The sequence below is a fragment of the Bemisia tabaci genome, unplaced genomic scaffold, assembly GCF_918797505.1.
Source record: "Bemisia tabaci unplaced genomic scaffold, PGI_BMITA_v3".
In the NCBI taxonomy this organism is placed as follows: domain Eukaryota; kingdom Metazoa; phylum Arthropoda; class Insecta; order Hemiptera; family Aleyrodidae; genus Bemisia; species Bemisia tabaci.
Genome location: NW_027311741.1, coordinates 149,227 through 167,414, shown reverse-complemented (window position 1 = coordinate 167,414; position 18,188 = coordinate 149,227). Strand labels below are relative to the sequence as shown.

At 39.6% G+C, this 18,188-nt stretch overlaps 1 protein-coding gene across 2 annotated transcripts in view; it reads left to right on the top strand.

Annotated features, from left to right (window-relative positions):
- The window catches only part of LOC109043279 (Activating transcription factor 3), a 111,704-nt gene extending 98,992 nt beyond the window's left edge, over positions 1–12,712 (top strand). For both annotated transcript variants that reach the window (XM_019060426.2, XM_072305715.1), the window contains 3 exons: positions 2,108–2,218; positions 5,727–6,153; positions 7,732–12,712. In XM_019060426.2, the coding sequence (XP_018915971.1) occupies positions 2,108–2,218; positions 5,727–6,153; positions 7,732–8,021 (828 nt within the window). In that variant the 3' untranslated portion in view covers positions 8,022–12,712. The remainder of the gene's footprint in view (positions 1–2,107; positions 2,219–5,726; positions 6,154–7,731) is intronic.
- Positions 12,713–18,188: the final 5,476 nt, after the last annotated feature.

The window sequence follows — 18,188 nt, the reverse complement described above, 5'->3', positions numbered from 1 at the left end:
CCCAAAGTTAATACTGCACTCAGTGGAACGAGTCTTTGGCAGATGTCGAACATGAAATTTTTCACAAAAAATGAAACATTTAACGTTCATCTCGTCACAATTTTAATTTTAAGCGATTCGGAAACATTTTTCATCGAAAATGTTACGATGAAACCCATGAAACTACTTTTAAAACATCGACATTTCATACTTACGAAGATATTCGTTTTTAAAGTTCATAAATCCTGTCCGACCTCTCTGATTGGCTCGCTCCGCACTGTACGGCGTTCCTCCTCAGTATGCAAGTACACTTGATAGAAATCAAACAGAACTTTTTCTGCTTAATGAAAAACCTTAAATGAAGTTGAATTATAGATCCCAAATAGCAGAGTGTAGTGAAAATATTAAAATAAAATTGCGTTTTATTGCAACAAAAATTAAATGTTTTACCATGAAATGCAATATTTTTACACCACATGGTCATTGAATGGCGATTTTAAACAATCAACAAAGTGAGTTCAATGTGTCAGAAAGATAGGCAATATGCAGCGCAATTACAACGCAAATTACATACCGATGGTGAAACTACCAAACCACGTATCTCGGTTTGCGACGTCGCAGACTTCCTGCCATACTTTAATTTTTAAATGGGAAAGTACTCAACGTCAATTCTTAAAAACTTCCGTGATTTTTCTTCTCAGTGCGAAGAAAATTCTGAAAAAACTTCAAGGAATGATATTGAATTGTTCTCCTCCAGAAAAATAAAATGAGAGCGGAGATTTTTAGACACCGCAAACGAGATAGTGGTTTGGTAGTTTCACCATCGATACGTGCAGAGATGCATTATGCGCGGCATTTACGCAAATTATAATAGAGGAAGATATAGCCGGACCACGGAATTATTGAATTAGATTAGAGTTTATTTATTCTACATTTAGTAATTTTTAAGTTGATTAATTTATTGCTTTTAATAATTACAGTAATACTCATCATAATTGTTTTTTTTACGTCATTAGAACGCAAGACAATTAGTTATTCATAATCACGATGAGAACCAAATAAATTTTTAGTTACAGGAATTACACAACCAATTTCAGGTGCTACACAATTATTATCAAAAGAAATGAATATAAATTATAATTCAAACTTTTTCACGTAATAAATCTAATTAAACAATTCCGTGGTCCGGGTATAACTTCCCCTATTATGAAAAATTATAAATTATTCCAATTTTATTGCAATAATTTCAATAAGTTGCGTGCATCCAATCACTGGATAGGCAACGCACACGACACCTCGATGCAGTAGCTATAATTTTACCATGCAATTGCAATTTATAGCAATCTATGCTGCTTGGGATCGAATGTTGAGTGGACTTGTAAAGATGGTAAAAGTAGAAAGAAAAAGAAAAAAAGCATCATTTTGATAATCAGGAGCATTAATGGCTGTCATGCAGCATTTATTGCGTCTTGTGAATTTGAAGGCACTTCTTGGACTCTGATCTGATGTTTATGCTGAATAACGTAAACGGTCAAGTGGAGGAAAATCAAGATCACTGCAAAAGTGATAAAATTAATCTGTTGAAAATGCTAAAAACAGTGGGACCTGCAAAAAATGAAATTTATGGTATTGTCATAACCTATTGGGTTTTAAACTGAGCTTTAGACTTTTTGAGAAAGATTAGGCAAACTGCATAACCTCAGTAGTATTTCAATGCACATTATTTTTTTACCTGTCTTGTGCAGTCCACTTAGTCCAGTTTTTACCAATTATGTCACACCTTTTTTTCCCCGTCTCCAGTTCTTGCACTTGTTTTTTATCCTAATTTGCTCTCCCTCTCTTGGCTTCTTCTACGTTTTCACTCTATTTGCAGTAGAATAATGAGTTGAGGACACAACAAATAACTACCCTAAATCTGTGAAACCAGCTGTTCATCATTATCTACCAAGACGACAATTCCGCCTATCTTCTGTCCCCCCCCCCCTTTTTGAAGCTGATTTTAATCTTCATTTGGGACTATAATACTCACGGCTGTGAGCAAATCTTACAATTTTTTTTTTCACCATGTAAATTCATCGTAAATGATCTTGCAAGACGTTTAAATGGCATTCCTGGTCCCTTTTTACAGGTATTGTCTTTAGAAGACGAAGAACGGAGACGGAGAAGGAGAGAAAAGAACAAAATCGCAGCGACGAAGTGCAGGCTGAAGAAGAGAGCACGAACCGTCAAGCTGGAGGAGGTGTGTACCTACTGCTACATTCAAAAGACCATTAAAGTTGACAAAACAAAAAATAAAAAGTAAAAAATTAAAAAAAAAAAAATAATATAAAAGGATCAATAGGACGTATTTCTAACAAACAGACCTATGTGGAGGTGAGAAATATGGGGTGTGCTCGTTAGTTCTCTGGCCGTAAGAGTGAATGAGAATAATAAAGCGCCAGTGACGTCAGCGGCAATGATGGAGCCGACTATCGAGAGGGGGATCGTCGTTAGAGTCCCTTCATACTGAGAGTCAAGACAACACCCCCTCATGGAGTCACAAACGGGGATAAAGATTACAGAAATTGAACGTTTTTAGTAATCTTTGATCGGCCCATTCTCAAATTCCTTTCTCCGTTCCTTCTCTCATTCCGTTTGTTCCTTGCCGAACCCGTAATTCCCTAGTCCATTCCAGATTATAATCTTTGCAATCGGTGAAAATGTAATCCTTATTCCCGTTTGTGACACTGTGAAGGCCTAAAATACGGGAACCAATCAGAGATGGATTCACATTGTCTTGACTCTCAGTATGAAGGGACTCTAATCGTCGTCGGGGCGCTTTAACTCATGAGCCCTGTTCACAACGCTCTCTTGCCATGCCCGCGGCTCATGAATCCCGCATTCAGTTGCCACATAGGTCTCTTTGATAGAATCTAATATCCCGCTTTTCCAATTCTTCAAAAGGAATCACGCCCTCTTTTACATTGTTTCTTACGCAGCTTTCTAGAGCACACCCCATATTTCTCACAGCCTGCACATAGTTCTGTTTGACAGAAATACGTCCAATAAGTGGAATTTATTTTATTTTATAAGTGGAGCTGTAAAAAGTCATGAATCAAAAATACTAATATAAAGTAGCCTCATGAATTCATTGTCATGAATTAATTGTTGTGTTTTGTGTTCATGAATTCAACTATGTCACTATAACGCCGAAAACATCGCAGCGTGTGGAATTCGCGTGGATTAAAGACGATGTTATGGTTTTTTTTTTTTCTGTTGGGCCGTAGATCTTTAATAAGCGACCTTATGATGACCGATTTATGTCTTCCTGCTCTCAGTAGTTTCCTCTTGCCTTCCTCTCATCAGAGCATCTACTACTTAAATGGAATAAATACATTTTATAGAAAAGTTCAGATTGTGCTTGAAAATACCGTTAAGATTTATTCAAAATTTTCTATTGGAACAAAAATTGGTGTCAAATCTGGCAAAACATTAGAGTCATTCGGAAAAACAAGTCCCGCATTTCCCCTGTTATCGGACCCCATCTCGTGCGCTTGAAGTCTGTTTTTAAATATTTATACTCCTGAAATTAATTCGTTTTGTCACACGTGGATTCCGACCAAGTTTTGTCCGTGAAGAACATATCCGGTGATTATTAAAACTGGGACCTCATTTCAATAATCGGCCAGCACCTCCTTAAAATATAGTCGGATCCGGTAATGTGCGGCCAGAGAGAATAATTTTGCCTCCATGAGAACGAAGAGAAGTAAATTTTCTTCCTCTTGCAGTCCGTGTTGAAGTTAATGAAGGCTTTGTTTTAGTTTGAAACCCATAATCGAAGATGAAAACGTTCTTTGCGCTGAAACTTGATAAATATCTAAGCAGTGCTTTCATCTCCAATTTATTATCTTATTTTGAGAACAGGATTTTTTCTCTTGCGTATCTCGTATGAGGAATAAACTTTCATAAACCACCCGCCGCCGGCCCCCTTTCTAGGGCTTCCGGAGCAATAACATTCTCTAGCGTGTAGTACATGAAAATGTTCTTTTTAAGAGTTTGCTGACCAAAAACTCGTAACGTAATATGAACCTACCAAAAAAAATTCAAGCAATAACAACAGCCTGTCATAAAAGGCAATTAGAAATAATAATACATTAAGTAAGGAAGTGCATCTCGTTCTTAAAGCAACCAATTCTTTCCACTAGGATTAAATTTTCAGAGCAAATAATTTAAAGTGTCAATTCAATCGTTAAATGAATCGTTAAAATACCTTTGAGAGACTAGTTCATCAATATATTCTTACAGGGCTTCTGATTTTTTAAAAATTAAAACTTCCACATTAGTGTAAAACCAAGCTTAAATGATACTAATTAACATATCCGAGACAATAATCTTTCAATAATGATTTATCTGAGTTTTATATCGACGGCTAAAGTGTGACACCACGCATCTCAATTGCTCTGTTTCAACATCTCCGCTCCTTGTACAGATTTTTCGAAGAGGAACAAGTCAACTCTATAGCTTGAATTTTATACAGAATATTTTACTACCAGAGAGGAACACTGGTGTTTTTAAAAAATTACCTTGACTAGTTTTCTCAGGAAAAAATAAAGTATCCAAACATTTTTGACAGAGTAGTGCCGTATGCTAAAATAATTATAAAAAGAAGAATCTTGATACTATACATTTTTATTAAAGGTTATTTACTTACATGCTGGTTACTTGCATGGCTACAATGAAAAGGCCTTTTGCATGTAATCATTGTAGCCATGCATGTAACCAGCATGTAAGTATAAATAACCTTTAATAAAAATGTATAGTACCAAGATTCTTCTTTTTATAGTTACTTTAAAAAATAAAGTGTACTTAAATGGAAGTTTACAATGTCTCAAATGGAGATACGTGGTGTCGCAATTTAGCCATCGATATTATTTAACTTAATGTTAATTAACTCTGTTAGATTATGAAATGAGAAGAACATTTTATAATGTTCTCTATTATCAGAAGTTGCACGATCATTGGACAAGGGAATTATTCAAATCGGTTTTTTTCCCCGCCATTAGTGGAAAACCGCTCAGGCAAGTAAGTTGGGAGGGCTTTCACACGTGCTATCGTAGACCCTGCGAAGTGTGAACAACAATGCAACTGTCCATGCAAGTGAACCGACGATGAGAGGAAAATTCCAAGGGCGCGGCTCATCCTTTTTCCGAACAGTCACAATTAAAAGATACATTGTAAAGTGAATGAGCAAAATACCTTATGCACCTTGTTGCCACTTCTCAAAATGACTGTCAGTTATTTGAAAGCTTCGATCATCACTGTTGTTCTCTTAATATTTTAACCCTCAAACTTAAGCGGGATTTGCCCAGACCCTATACATACTTTGCGTATGCTTGGAAAAAATTTAAATCCTCTTTGTATCAACTTTCATCAAATGAGGCATTTGCATTACCTAATCTGTTCTAAGGTGCTAACTCTAGACTGATAAATCTAGTCTCAACGTAGGATGAGTCTGCTCTTTTAATGCGAGAATCATTTTATGAAAACTAGTGTATTTTACGTTGTTATTGATAGAAAGTAAGATACGTCCATTTTTATAAAGTAGGCAAGCGCGCAAAAAAAAAGTACTCTTCCGCCAAGAAATCTAACCTTACTTCACAGCGGCGGAGGGAGGAAGAAGCAAGGATATTTACCTACCTATTAATAATAATTCGGAAGCCGCCATGAGGGGAAAAAATATTTCATGCAACGTTTGATGCATTTTTCAGGAATCAAAATTGCTGGAAAATCAAAACGTAGACCTGAAAGCGGAAATCGAGAAGCTGAAGTCGGAACGACAGCAGCTGGTCGAGATGCTTTCGGGACACCAGAAACACTGCAAGAAAAACCACCGAATCACCACTCTGACCGAGGAAGATTTCGCCAACGACCCGGAATTCATCTCAACGGACCTGGGGACGAACCCCTTCCAACCGGGAGACGCAACCCTCGCCACGACCCCTATGGAGCCCGGCAAACCCGAGGCCGTGAGCCACGGGCCCAGCACCTCTGCGCATGCGCAGTACACGATGGACTACTCCGCGCAGGAGTTCCCGCCGTCCGAAACGGTGCCCGTGAGACAGGATTACGTCTATCCAGGCTCGGAAGTCTACTTCAGTAATCCTGATATCAAACCACCAATTGGCATCATTCCAGGTCAGTTTTCTCAGAGAATGGTAGATTGAATGTTGGGAGATTTCTGAGTGCACGTCACAGGGTTCAGGGTGCAGGGTGTAGGTGCTTTGACCATCCCAGAGGAAAAGAGCAATTAGGGAATGGAAGCAATTTCTTCGGTTATCCAGGATTGCGCGGAAGGTCTAAGAAAATACATGAGGATTGCGCGAAAAGGACAAGGATTTGCGAAGTTAAAATGAAGTTAATTTAAGGTAAACGTTTGGCAGAACAGGAAACAGTTGGAAAATAAATGTATTTTTATCTTAGCGCTAGTTTAGGTTAGTTTGTTGACAAGTCATCAATGTCTTATCTTCTGATGATAAATGAAGTGAGAAGATTTGAATAATGGTCGTCAGTATAAAGAACTTTCCAAACTTTTCTCGGAAAAAATATTCAATCCGGAGAAACGAGGCAACGTTGGAATGCTCATGCGGCGTCGAAACACAACATGGGCCTTTTAAGCTCTATGATTCGATGCCAAGATTATCCCGTGGCGAGTTCGATTAATCGCGCCAAGCACAGTGCGACCGGCGTTAAACGCATATTAGCGCCTGCAAGACTGCATGAATACTTCTCGCATCGCGCTAAACGCAGTGCAGGCGGTCAGTTGGCGGGAAACGCATATTAGCGCCTGCAAGACTGCATGAATACTTCTCGCATTGCGCTAAACGCAGTGCAGGCGGTCAGTTGGCGGGAAACGCATATTAGCGCCTGCAAGACTGCATGAATACTTCTCGCATTGCGCTAAACGCAGTGCAGGCGGTCAGTTGGCGGGAAACGCATATTAGCGCCCCCAAGACTGTAGGAATGCTGTAGGACTGCGTGTCATCATTCTTGATGGGGGCCGCTCTATACTCCCGTGCCAAGAAAAAACGCCGTATTAACTGCCTAATCTAAAATATCTGAAAATCTCAAAGGAAAATATGCGCAACTTTCTTCCAAGAGGAAATTTTTATCGGAGGAAATTTGGCAACTCCCGAATGTTCGCACAGCGCTCTTCCTTATCACGGCACTACTGGAGTCCTGTCGGGGTCCCCTGAGTAGAGTACCTTTATAGCGAGAGTATGGACAGATCGCTTCATGGAGGGCTTAGGGCCCAAAAGTGCAGCCACCTTTCTAACCAACTTCTAACGCACAAAATTTCACTGCCAGTCTGCAGATTCTAACTCTAACCAAGATGGCTAAGAATGTACATAAATAAGCGTTCTTCCGCAAAAATGAGTAAATTTATGCACAAACTAAGTCAAATACGTGCTTTATAAACGATGGTTCGTAACAATTGTATTAGTAAAGCGCTCTGGATAATTGAAATTCATAGATTGGCTGCATTTCTGGGCCCTAACTTTATTCGCGGAGGCATCGGTGAAAGCCTGATGCATTTTCGGAGTTTCACATCTGTCTATACTCTCGCTGTACAGGTACTCTACCCTGAGCCGCCCGTCAGAATTCCTGGGGTGCCGAACCATCCCAGCACCCTTGGCCAGGCCACACCCCTATCTAAAGTTCTCTATTTAAAAAAAATCAGTGTCGATGACTCTGTTGTTATTTCTTTGATTCCAGGCGCAAACTACTACGAGCGGAGCTACAACGCGACGACGCACCCGAGTTTCCCGGCGTACTCAGTGGCGACGGGAGTGGCGGCGCACGGTTCGCCGTTCGCCCACTCGGAGTACGACAGCAACGTGGAGCTCATGAGCCCGGCCAGCACCGGCACCTCCGGCTACACCGACTACTCCACCAGCGACGCCTCCAACTTCTCCCATTTCCCCGTCCCCTGCGCCACGTCCCCGCCCGAGGAGTACCCCCAATCCCACCCTAGGTACAACTGCGTCTACGAGATCAACCCATAGCACCGGGTGCCCATTTCGACCCAGCGGCATACTCAGCATGAAATACGGACATAGAGTACATAGAGTCGTCATGTAAATGAGAGAGCTGGCGCCATGTTCTGCTCGACGAGTTCTGAGCCCGGTGTGCGCCGAGTTCGGGTCACTTTTTCGATACATCGTCACCTCCCAGGCAAAGTATCACAAGCGCCATGCGGCGTTTAAAAATTTCTGCCGCCACTTTATTTTTTTACAGAGAAATTGTTCTACGAAGCTGTCCGAAAAATTCACTGAATTCTCTTTGTGCTGCCGATAAAATTTAGTGAAATTTCCAAACAGATTCAACCAACAATTTCTCAGCAAAGAAGTAAAATGGCGGCGGAAATTTTTAAACGTCGCATGGCGCTTGTGATACTTTGCCTGGAAGGTGACGACATGTTCGATCCAAAATGGCGGTGTGGAATACGTGATGATTCCTATCTTCCTTGTTTACATCGAATGGCTGGGTACCCGTGTATCGGGAACAATCGATAATGTATCGAAAAAGTGACCCGGCGTCACAATTCAGGCGGAATTCAGGACCTGGAAAATGCTTTGAAGTGGCGCCGGCTCTCCCACTTACATTACGACTCTATGTATTCTATGAATACGGGAGAGTTTCAAATTGACCGCGTTTAACAGAAAGGAACCAAGCCACATCAGCTATTGCCAAATTTAACAGGGCAATTTAATTTTTTTACGAGAGAACGTTTGTGTGGATTCCTTTGAAACTTTTAAGGAATTTGCTTCGCACTATGGAGAAAATCCATCGAAATTTGCACGAAAATCCGCACAACCGTTTTCATGTGAAAAATTAAATTGCCCGATTCAATTTGGCAATAGCTGATGTGCCTTGGTTCCTTTCTGATTAACGCGGTCCAAATGGTGTGTAGGAGCACAATGCACTTCTGTTTGACACAGAGTGGAAACAACGACTTCAGACTAGCAAACAGTAGTAGGCTAATTTTTGTGAGCTGATTATTAAAATTGATCGACAAAGCGAAAGACAAAGAAGATAAAGGGGAAATGTAGCGATCCTATTCATTGGAAGCAATGGGATCGCCGATGGTGGTGTTACTGTAGACTAACAGAGAAAATGATGGACTAGCTAAACGGTTTCTCGTGGGTTGCAGTTAGTCAGTCTATCACTTACACCCTCCGTTGTCCATTACAACCACTCACCTCCACCAATAGGATTACCGATTGGATTTACCATATGTCTTCTTTGTCTATCGCTTTGTCTGTCATGTTCGATAATCAGCCCTTCGCTCAAGTGCAGGTTGCGTTTGAATAAAATCTTTGTTTCAATATTGCTGTCCTCAAATGTACATCTTAATTTTGGAAGAAAATGGAGATACTTTAGTAATTTAAGTACAAAATATTTCGATTAATCCTAATAGTTAGGATTTGTTGGACATAGCAAAATTCCAAATGCCACATAGCAAAATAGTTGTCTTGTAAACATACTTCCAGTTTTGCTAAGAGGAAAAACTCATTGTGAAAAAAAATGATTCACCCAGTAAGCCTCAGCAGCCAATTCGGTGAGTACCTTACGATCAATATGAAGATGGTTAAAAAAATTCTCCCTTGCGTCGCTGCTACCTCACTGCAACCCCCCCCCCCCCCCTTGTGAAGCATATTGTATGAATATTCATAACTAACAGCAAATTAATATATCGTGGACCGTCACGTATCCAAAACTCAATGAAGATTAAATTGAATTAAAAGTGTTTAAGAAGAATCTGCATGTATACTGGCTTTCAAGTTTACTCACGAGTAAGTGTCCGCAAAAGCTTTTCTTCAGGAGAAGTTAAAAACTTCCTATCTACTGACCGCGGCGATGAGTCAACCATATTTATGCCCCCAAAGATTACAATTCATGTTACCTCTTTTTTATGTTTTTTCCCCGTGCCATTGTCTTCGCAGTTAGCGACTCCATTCAAGCCATAATGTAACTACTCAAAGTTAAAAACAACAAAAGATTCTGCCAAAGATATGTAATGGTCATTTCCACTTAGTGACAAACTGAAGCAATTCAAGATATTATGAGTTGTTTCACAAAAAATGGAAGTGTTCCTAGAAATTGCTTGTTTCGTCGGTTACCTCGGTGATGAACACAGTAAAAAAAGTTACTGTTAAGTATTTGTATGCTGAGACAACTGTTTTTATTGTTTGATTATTTGTTTTTTCTTTCTATTTTTTACCAAATTTTATTTTTTCACCCCTCTCCCGGTGTTGTATTTATTCAAGAGCTTCAAAAGCGAGAGTCGCTTTTTCTCCTTCATAAAATTCACATTTCTCCGTTCCTCCAGCTCTTCTTGGCTTCCATTAAGTCACAAATCGCTACAAATATTACATTTCCATGTCAAATAGCAAAGATTACCAACCAAAATGGACCAAGGGACTTTAATACCGAGTTGATACGCTTCGAATGTGAGCTCAAAACGGAGGCATCGATGATTTTCCCAGCCTTCTCGTCGGCCAATGGTGCAATTGTGGGTCATCGATGACCCTATTTGCAGCGTGCAACTCCGCAAAAAGTGAGAAAAAAATTAGAGAAAGGATGGAGCAGAAAAATTAGGGAATGCCTTGATCAAAGATTACGAAAAAAAAGGCACGTAATCTTTTTGACGTTTTTTTGCAGTCAAAACTTGAGGTACCTTAACTTCCCTCATGAAGGACTCTGCTGAAACCTTTCGGCAGTGTCGTTAATTGGTAGAATTCAATGAATCGATGATCATTTAAACCCATATCTAATCAAGCCAATAGTTTGACCACGTTGAGGAGGAGGGAACTACGTCAAATCAGCCATTGCCAAATTTCATCAAACGATTTATTATTATTTGACTCGAGATCGATAGTGTACATTTTTGTAAAAATTTCCGAGGACTTTTTTCATGATGTTAAACAAACTCCCTGACATTTTCAAAAGATACCACACAACTACTCTCCTGTAAAGAAATAAATTGTTTGATGAAATTTGGCGATGGCTGATATGGCTTGGCGCTTGGCTCTTTCCTGCTTAATGCGGTGCTGTTTGGAGACTCTAAGGCATGAGTAGAAAAAACATCCTTAAATCCTTGAATTTGTTTAAGATCATATCTATCTAGCTACGTATCTGCGGCACGAGACTAATGATCAAAACAGCTTCTTGATGTTTTTAGAGAAACCTCATCGATACAAAAATGGAATATACCAAGATAAAATCTAACTGAAAATACACTTATGCTCTCGCATAGTGATTCTAGTAAAATCTCAGCAGTAGTTCAAAATTGAGAATAATGGACGTAATTACGATAAAGAAAAGTCAATTTTTTCATCAAAAAGATAAAAGGAAGGCATTAGGTAATTCAATCTTTTGATAGCATGACAATTCTCTCCACACCCTCAACATTTTATTCCAACTGGTGTCACTGAGTATCGTGGATGTCTCCCAATATTGTGGTGGATCTTTTGATGTATTGCCTTCTGTAGGGCAGATATTGGACCTCAAAGTATACGCTTATGCCCCATTTGTATTAAAATGTTACCGATATTTGAGTTGTACCTACCTTGTATACAGCATTATTCATTCAATTAGTATTTACCAAGCACATAAAATTAGTTTTCTATTTATCGACGGTGTAAGTCGGCAATCACATAACTCGTTTGCAGTGTCTGAAAATCTCCGCCTCTATGTTATTTTTTTAAAGGAGAACAAATTGACATCATTGCTGATAGTTTTTGCAGACTTTTCTTCGCACAGAGCGTGAATTGCCGTTGCACAGAGCAAAAATTGCCGTTGAGCAGTTTTCCGTTTAAAAAATAAAGTATGACAGGAAGTCTGCGACGTCGCAAACCGAGTTATGTGATTGCCGACTTACGCCGTCGTTATGCTGTTGTTCTCTTTCTGTTTACTTTTTTCTTAGTTCTCTATTAATAGAAAAAATGTATGATATTTTTTTTCTCAGAGAGAGACCCCTGAAACTTCATATAACGTTGAGTTCGCCGTAAAGTAAAGAACAATCTGTGAATCCACCACCTTACCTTAAACTAATTGATTACTTAGGTATTTTCCAAAATAGATACCGAACGAATTTTGTCTCAAACATTTTATTGTAATTATTCTTACATGTATCGAAGGAGAGGTTTAGAGGGGATTTCATCTGAAAAAAAAAAAAAATATAGAGATCTTAAGGGACGTATGAAACTTTTCTTCGTTGATTTTGAGTCGGCTGTTGCCTTTTTGACGATTCTCTTTCATTTGTATCTGGTATCCAGAATTAACCAACTTTGTTAAAATGTATTTATATATGATCTTCCCGTGCTTTTGCTGAATTTATGTACGTAAGCTGCATCTTCTTAATATGGCCTTTTCATTGTGTAATGTAAATGCTCAATTTCTAAAATCAAACAATTTCTTTGCTTAACTGAACCTAATCGTTGTACCGTGTCTAGGTCAAAATGAAATAAAATCAAAAAGCTCCAGAAATTGGAAGTTCAAAATTGCTGTGTAAATATTTATAGCTTTACGAAAAGCTGCGATTGTATAAAATCCGAATTTCTGTGATATTATGAGTTAAAATAAGTGAACCAAAAGCATAAATATTACAATTTTTATCCTGTCCAAAGGAATATCAAGGAAATGTTTATTTTTTTTTTGTTAGAGAAATAAATACATTATTTTTTACTGCTTATCATGCTTTCAATTACTGTCTCCCTACGTGGCAAAAAAAAGTCAAATATATACTTTGTCATTGTGAACACTGAACAATTTTAATTTCTATGCACTTTAACGCACATTCCGTGTGAATCTGTCACATATTTTGGCACAAAACGTTGTGACAACAAAGCAAATTATAAGAAGAACGAAAACCCGTAAGTATATTGGAGCGGTACTATTTACATAAACAGCCTCCCACCCAGGCTCGCCCCATCCCATCTCGGGCCCTGGTACCAGTTTTAAGGTCCGGGCCCCAAGCACGGACGGGGGGGGGGGGGTCCTAGGGGCATCCCCCGAGAAATTTTAGAATTTATACGACTAATCGGACGCATTTTGAAGCTTCCATAAAGATTTTTTCCATCAGTTTTCAAAATACTGAAAATCTTGAAAATAGATAGAAATTTTCCAGGAAGTATACTTCTTTGAAAATTTAAGAAGAATTCTACAGTGCCCCAGCGTGTTTCTGAAAATCTATTCACCTTTTTTGCGAAATTTTTAGGGTAAATGTTTCACTTTTTCTTACGAAACAAGGGTTGCATTTGAATTCAAAGTGGTTTTTCACGGGTAACACGGGCCCCGGCCCCGGTACCAGGGACCCAGTATCCCACCCTTGTGGCGGGCCTGCCTTCATGCACGCTGGGCTTGTCGATTTCCTTTGACATTTTTGCAGTGGTGAATGCATAGCTGAAGTGCGCTACAGCTAGAATTGTACGTAGCAAATGGGTAATTTTTCTACAAGAACTACAAATAAACGAGAGGCACGGAATGTAACAAAAGAATATGAACTATGCAAAACGATAATCCGGGTATCGGAACTTGGCTGTTTTGAAAACGCCTTCAAATGCGGCGTGATGCCTCACGCATTCCGGAGAGTTCAAATAGTTGTATCATTGCGCCGTAAGAATGTGACGGAAGATTTAAATGGAAATAGCCTCCATGCACGCTGTGCGTGTCGATTTCCTTTGACATTTTTGCAGTGGGGAATGCATAGCTGAAGTGCGCTCCAGCTAGAATTGTATTTAGCAAATGAGTGGTTTTTCTACGAGGATTAAATATAAACGAGTGGTACGGAATATAACAAAAGAATATGAACTTTGCAAAACGATAATCCGGGTATCGGAATTTGGCTGATTTGAAACTCCTTCAAATGCGGCGTGATACCTCACGCATTCCGGAGAGTTCAAATAGTTGTATCATTGCGCCTTAGAAATGCGACGGAAGATTGCAATTGAATAGCCTTCATGCACGATGGCCTTTTCGATTTCCATTAACATTTTTGCAGTCATGAATGCGCTTAAGTGCGCTTCAGCTAGAATTGTGTTTAGAAAATGGGTGGTTTTTATAGGAGGATTATAATTAAACAAGTGGATAGGTATGGAAACAAAGTAATATGAACTATACAAAACGATTATTCCGATAACGGAACTTGGCTGTTTTGAAAACGCCTTCAAATGCGGCGTGATACCTCACGCATTCCGGAGAGTTCAAATAGTTGTATCATTGCGCCGTAAGAATGTGACGGAAAATTTAAATGGAAATAGCCTCCATGCACGCTGTGCGTGTCGATTTCCTTTGACATTTTTGCAGTGGTGAATGCATAGCTGAAGTGCGCTCCACCTAGAATTGTATTTAGCAAATGGGTGGTTTTTATAGGAGGATTATAAGTAAACAAGTGGTTAGAAATGGAAACAAAGTAATGTGAACTATACAAAACGATTATTCCGATAACGGAACTTGGCTGTTTTGAAAACGCCTTCAAATGCGGCGTGATACCTCACGCATTCCGGAGAGTTCAAATAGTTGTATCATTGCGCCGTGAGAATGTGACGGAAAATTTAAACGGAAATAGCCTCCATGCACGCTGTGCGTGTCGATTTCCTTTGACATTTTTGCAGTGGTGAATGCATAGCTGAAGTGCGCTCCAGCTAGAATTGTATTTAGCAAATGGGTGGTTTTTCTACGAGAATTAAAAATAAACGAGTGGTACGGAAAATAACAAAAGAATATGAACTATGCAAAACGATTATTCCGATAACGGAACTTGGCTGATTTGAAAACGCTTTCAAATGCGGCGTGATACCTCACGCATTCCGGAGAGTTCAAATAGTTGTATCATTGCGCCGTGTGAATGTGACGGCTCGCCACATCCCTTCTCGGGCCCTGGTACCAGTTTTAAGGTCCGGACCCCAAGCACGGACGGTGGGGGGGGTGGTCCGAGGGGCATCCCCCGAGAAATTTTAGAATTTATACGACTAATCGGACGCATTTTGAAGCTTCCATAAAGAATTTTTCCATCAATTTCTGCGGAATAACTATGTTTATTTTTTCTACTTTCAGCACACAATACTTGCGAATTGTTGCATTCAAAAAATCTGGAAAATTTTTATTTATTTTTTTTTTTTGGGGGGGGGGGCATATGATACTAATTCAGTTCTAAGAGGGCCAGGCCCCCCTGGACTGCCCCTTCGTTTGTCTATGGCAAGGGATTTGAGCCATGAGCCATTGAAGTCGAGGATGCCCAGACTGGATACTCTCAGCATCTGACGACGGAAGAAAATGAAACGCAGCTACTAAAAATATCCCTCTCTATTGAAAATCTTGAAATTAGATAGAAATTTTCCAGGAAGTATACTTCTTTGAAAATTTAAGAAGAATTCTACAGTGCCCCAGCGTGTTTCTGAAAATCTATTCTCCTTTTGCGAAATTTTTAGGGTAAATTTTTCACTTTTTCTTACGAAACAAGGGTTGCATTTGAATTCGTAGTGGTTTTTCACGGGTAACACGGGCCCCCTCCGGGGCCCGGGCCCCGGTACCAGGGACCCAGTATCCCCCCCCCCTTGTGGCGGGCCTGCAGTCCCACCCATCACATTTATTAATGAAATTTTTGGCAAAAATTTCCTTCAAAATGGAATATGCAACCCCGACGCTTCCGTGCTAAGGAAGAACGCCGTATGAACTTTGGGAGTTGCCAAATTTCCCCGGATAAAACATGTAATTTCGAGAAAAGTTATTCGTATTTTTCCTTGAAATTTTCAGATAACTTAGATCAAATAGGGAACAAAACTGTCTGGAAAATTGGGAGAAAGATATTCAGAATTTTTCTAGTAAATTCGTTGGTTATTAAAGGAAATGTGGCAACGCCTGAAGGCTCATACGGCGTTTTTCCTTAGCATAGCAGAGTGGCTATTCGAAACATTATCGCTCGAACTCAAGACACGCGGGTGATTAATAAGCGCTGCTATTTTAAATGATGAAATTAGGGACGTGGAAGAGTATAAATCTGGCTTCATCAATGTAAAATTCGTGAGCACTAAGATCAACGAAGATAGCAGGGGCGGAACAAATGAGCTCAACACGCAATAATTGGATATTTAATGTTCTTAGCGAAGGTCCCTAGAGATCACACTAATTCATTTTCCTTTAAAGATAAGAAAGGAATAAGCATTTTGCAAGGTCAAGAATGAAGAGATCTCTAAATTTGCATCTTTGATTTGACCGCTGTCAACGGATCTTAATTCAAGTGAGCTATTGGAAAACTTTTTACTCTCAAAGCTATTTTTCGGGGGCAAACCTTGTCATTAGCGTGACATCTACTTAGCTTCCAAAACGACTGCACATATACTAAACTTAAGGACTCAATTCTCGGATTAATGTCTGAATTTTTGTCGTTCAATTTACTCAATTTAATCAGTGCCTTCTAACTCTTTTTCAAAATTTAACTGGCATTTCTCACTAAAATTAAAATCGTCTTTAGAGGCTGCCTCTAATTTACGTAACGCTCTATAGGGGGAGGGGGGTCGAGGAGAGCGTTGCGCCGTTCTAGGGGAAGGGGACAGGGGGGGGGGGTCAAAAATGCCAAAAAAATACGTTACGTAATTTAGGGACGGCCCCTTTCTGGTTATCTCTGCACCAATGTCATTTCTTTAGATTTTTTGACCGACTCATTTGTAGTTGCATAATGTCATTCAAGGAGGATTGCCACTTTTTACCGACTCTTGATAACTCTTACATTCAAGATGTTAACAGCCGCATCCTTAGGAAATATTACCGCATGCTGTCATATGGACCAAACGTTTGGTGTTCAATATCATCCCAACTATTCGCATTGTTGAACCGAACTGTTGGTTCATTTGACCGAACTTTGTTCATCAGTTCAATTTACCGCCAAAGTTTGGTTGGTTCGTGTGACGTAACTTTTTTTTCAGTGAAGTGATATTTGCTAGTCTGATGATGCAGCAAGAGCATTGAAGTGTCGAAGAACTAAGGCTATTGACCAGTGTTCGAAACTCACAGGCGCCGACGCGCCAAATGCGCCCAAGAAATCGATCATGGCGCCTAAAAAATGATGGCTCTGCACCAACGTGGTCCCTAAAAATTGCCTTCCCCCGGGCCCCCCTCCCCCCAAAAAAAAACACTTCCTAATTCTTCTTTTTTGTGAATTTTCAACATTTCCCCCAACAGTTATTAGTTCTGTCACTAAAACATCTTGCGTCTAATTTTTCACTAAATACGCCGTGATATATATGCAAAATGTCAATCTGGCCCCTAAAGAATCTTCAATGGCCCCTAAGAGTCGTTCTTGATGCGCAACATGGCTCCTAAAACTCAAAAATGAGTTTCGGACACTGCTGATTGACGTTATTCACTGGATTTTTTACTGTCTGTGAGATGAAATCGTATTCTTTTGTTGCCCATAAGCTTTCGCCCCTTGGACGTAGTCCTATGAGCGAAACAATTCCGCTTACACCAAACTTCTGAAGAATATAGCCGCTTTTTTCCTTTGTATTTTTTCCCTAATTCACAATCCTCTCAAAGTCTGAAGTGACTTTTACAGGCGCCGAAGCTGGTTTAATGGTGGCATCAGGAAAGGACACTACATTATTAATTGGTCCATAGACTATTATGTGGCATTCATCTCATTCTCTCAATTGGAAGAAAAAGTTGTCACCAATTCTAGCAATTAAAGCTATCGGTTATTAATGAATTTTTAGCATGTCTCTCATATGAGTGGCGAGACTTTCAAACCACTTATCTCGGTTTGCGACGTTGCAGACCTCCTGACACTTGTTATTTTTTTAATGGAGAACTATTCAATATATACATATTATGTAAAAAAATGTTCAAATACTCAATATCAATTCATCAAAACTTCCGAGATTTCTCTTCTCGGTGCAAAGTTAATTTTGAAAAAAAAAAATTCAAGGAATGATGTTGATTTGTCCTCCTTCAAAAAAATAAAGTAAGAGCCGAGATTTTTAAACCCCGCAAACGAGATACGAGGTTTGGGAGTGTCACCGGGCGATATGGGGAAAAAACCCATGCCACGTGCGCTTCCCTATCAACTCAACTAAAGCCAACCTCGAGCTTAATCAAATGAGCATGGACCATTCAATTTTTTGCGTTTTCCGGAATTTTCATCCTCAGAGCCTCCTCGGGTACTCTTAAACACT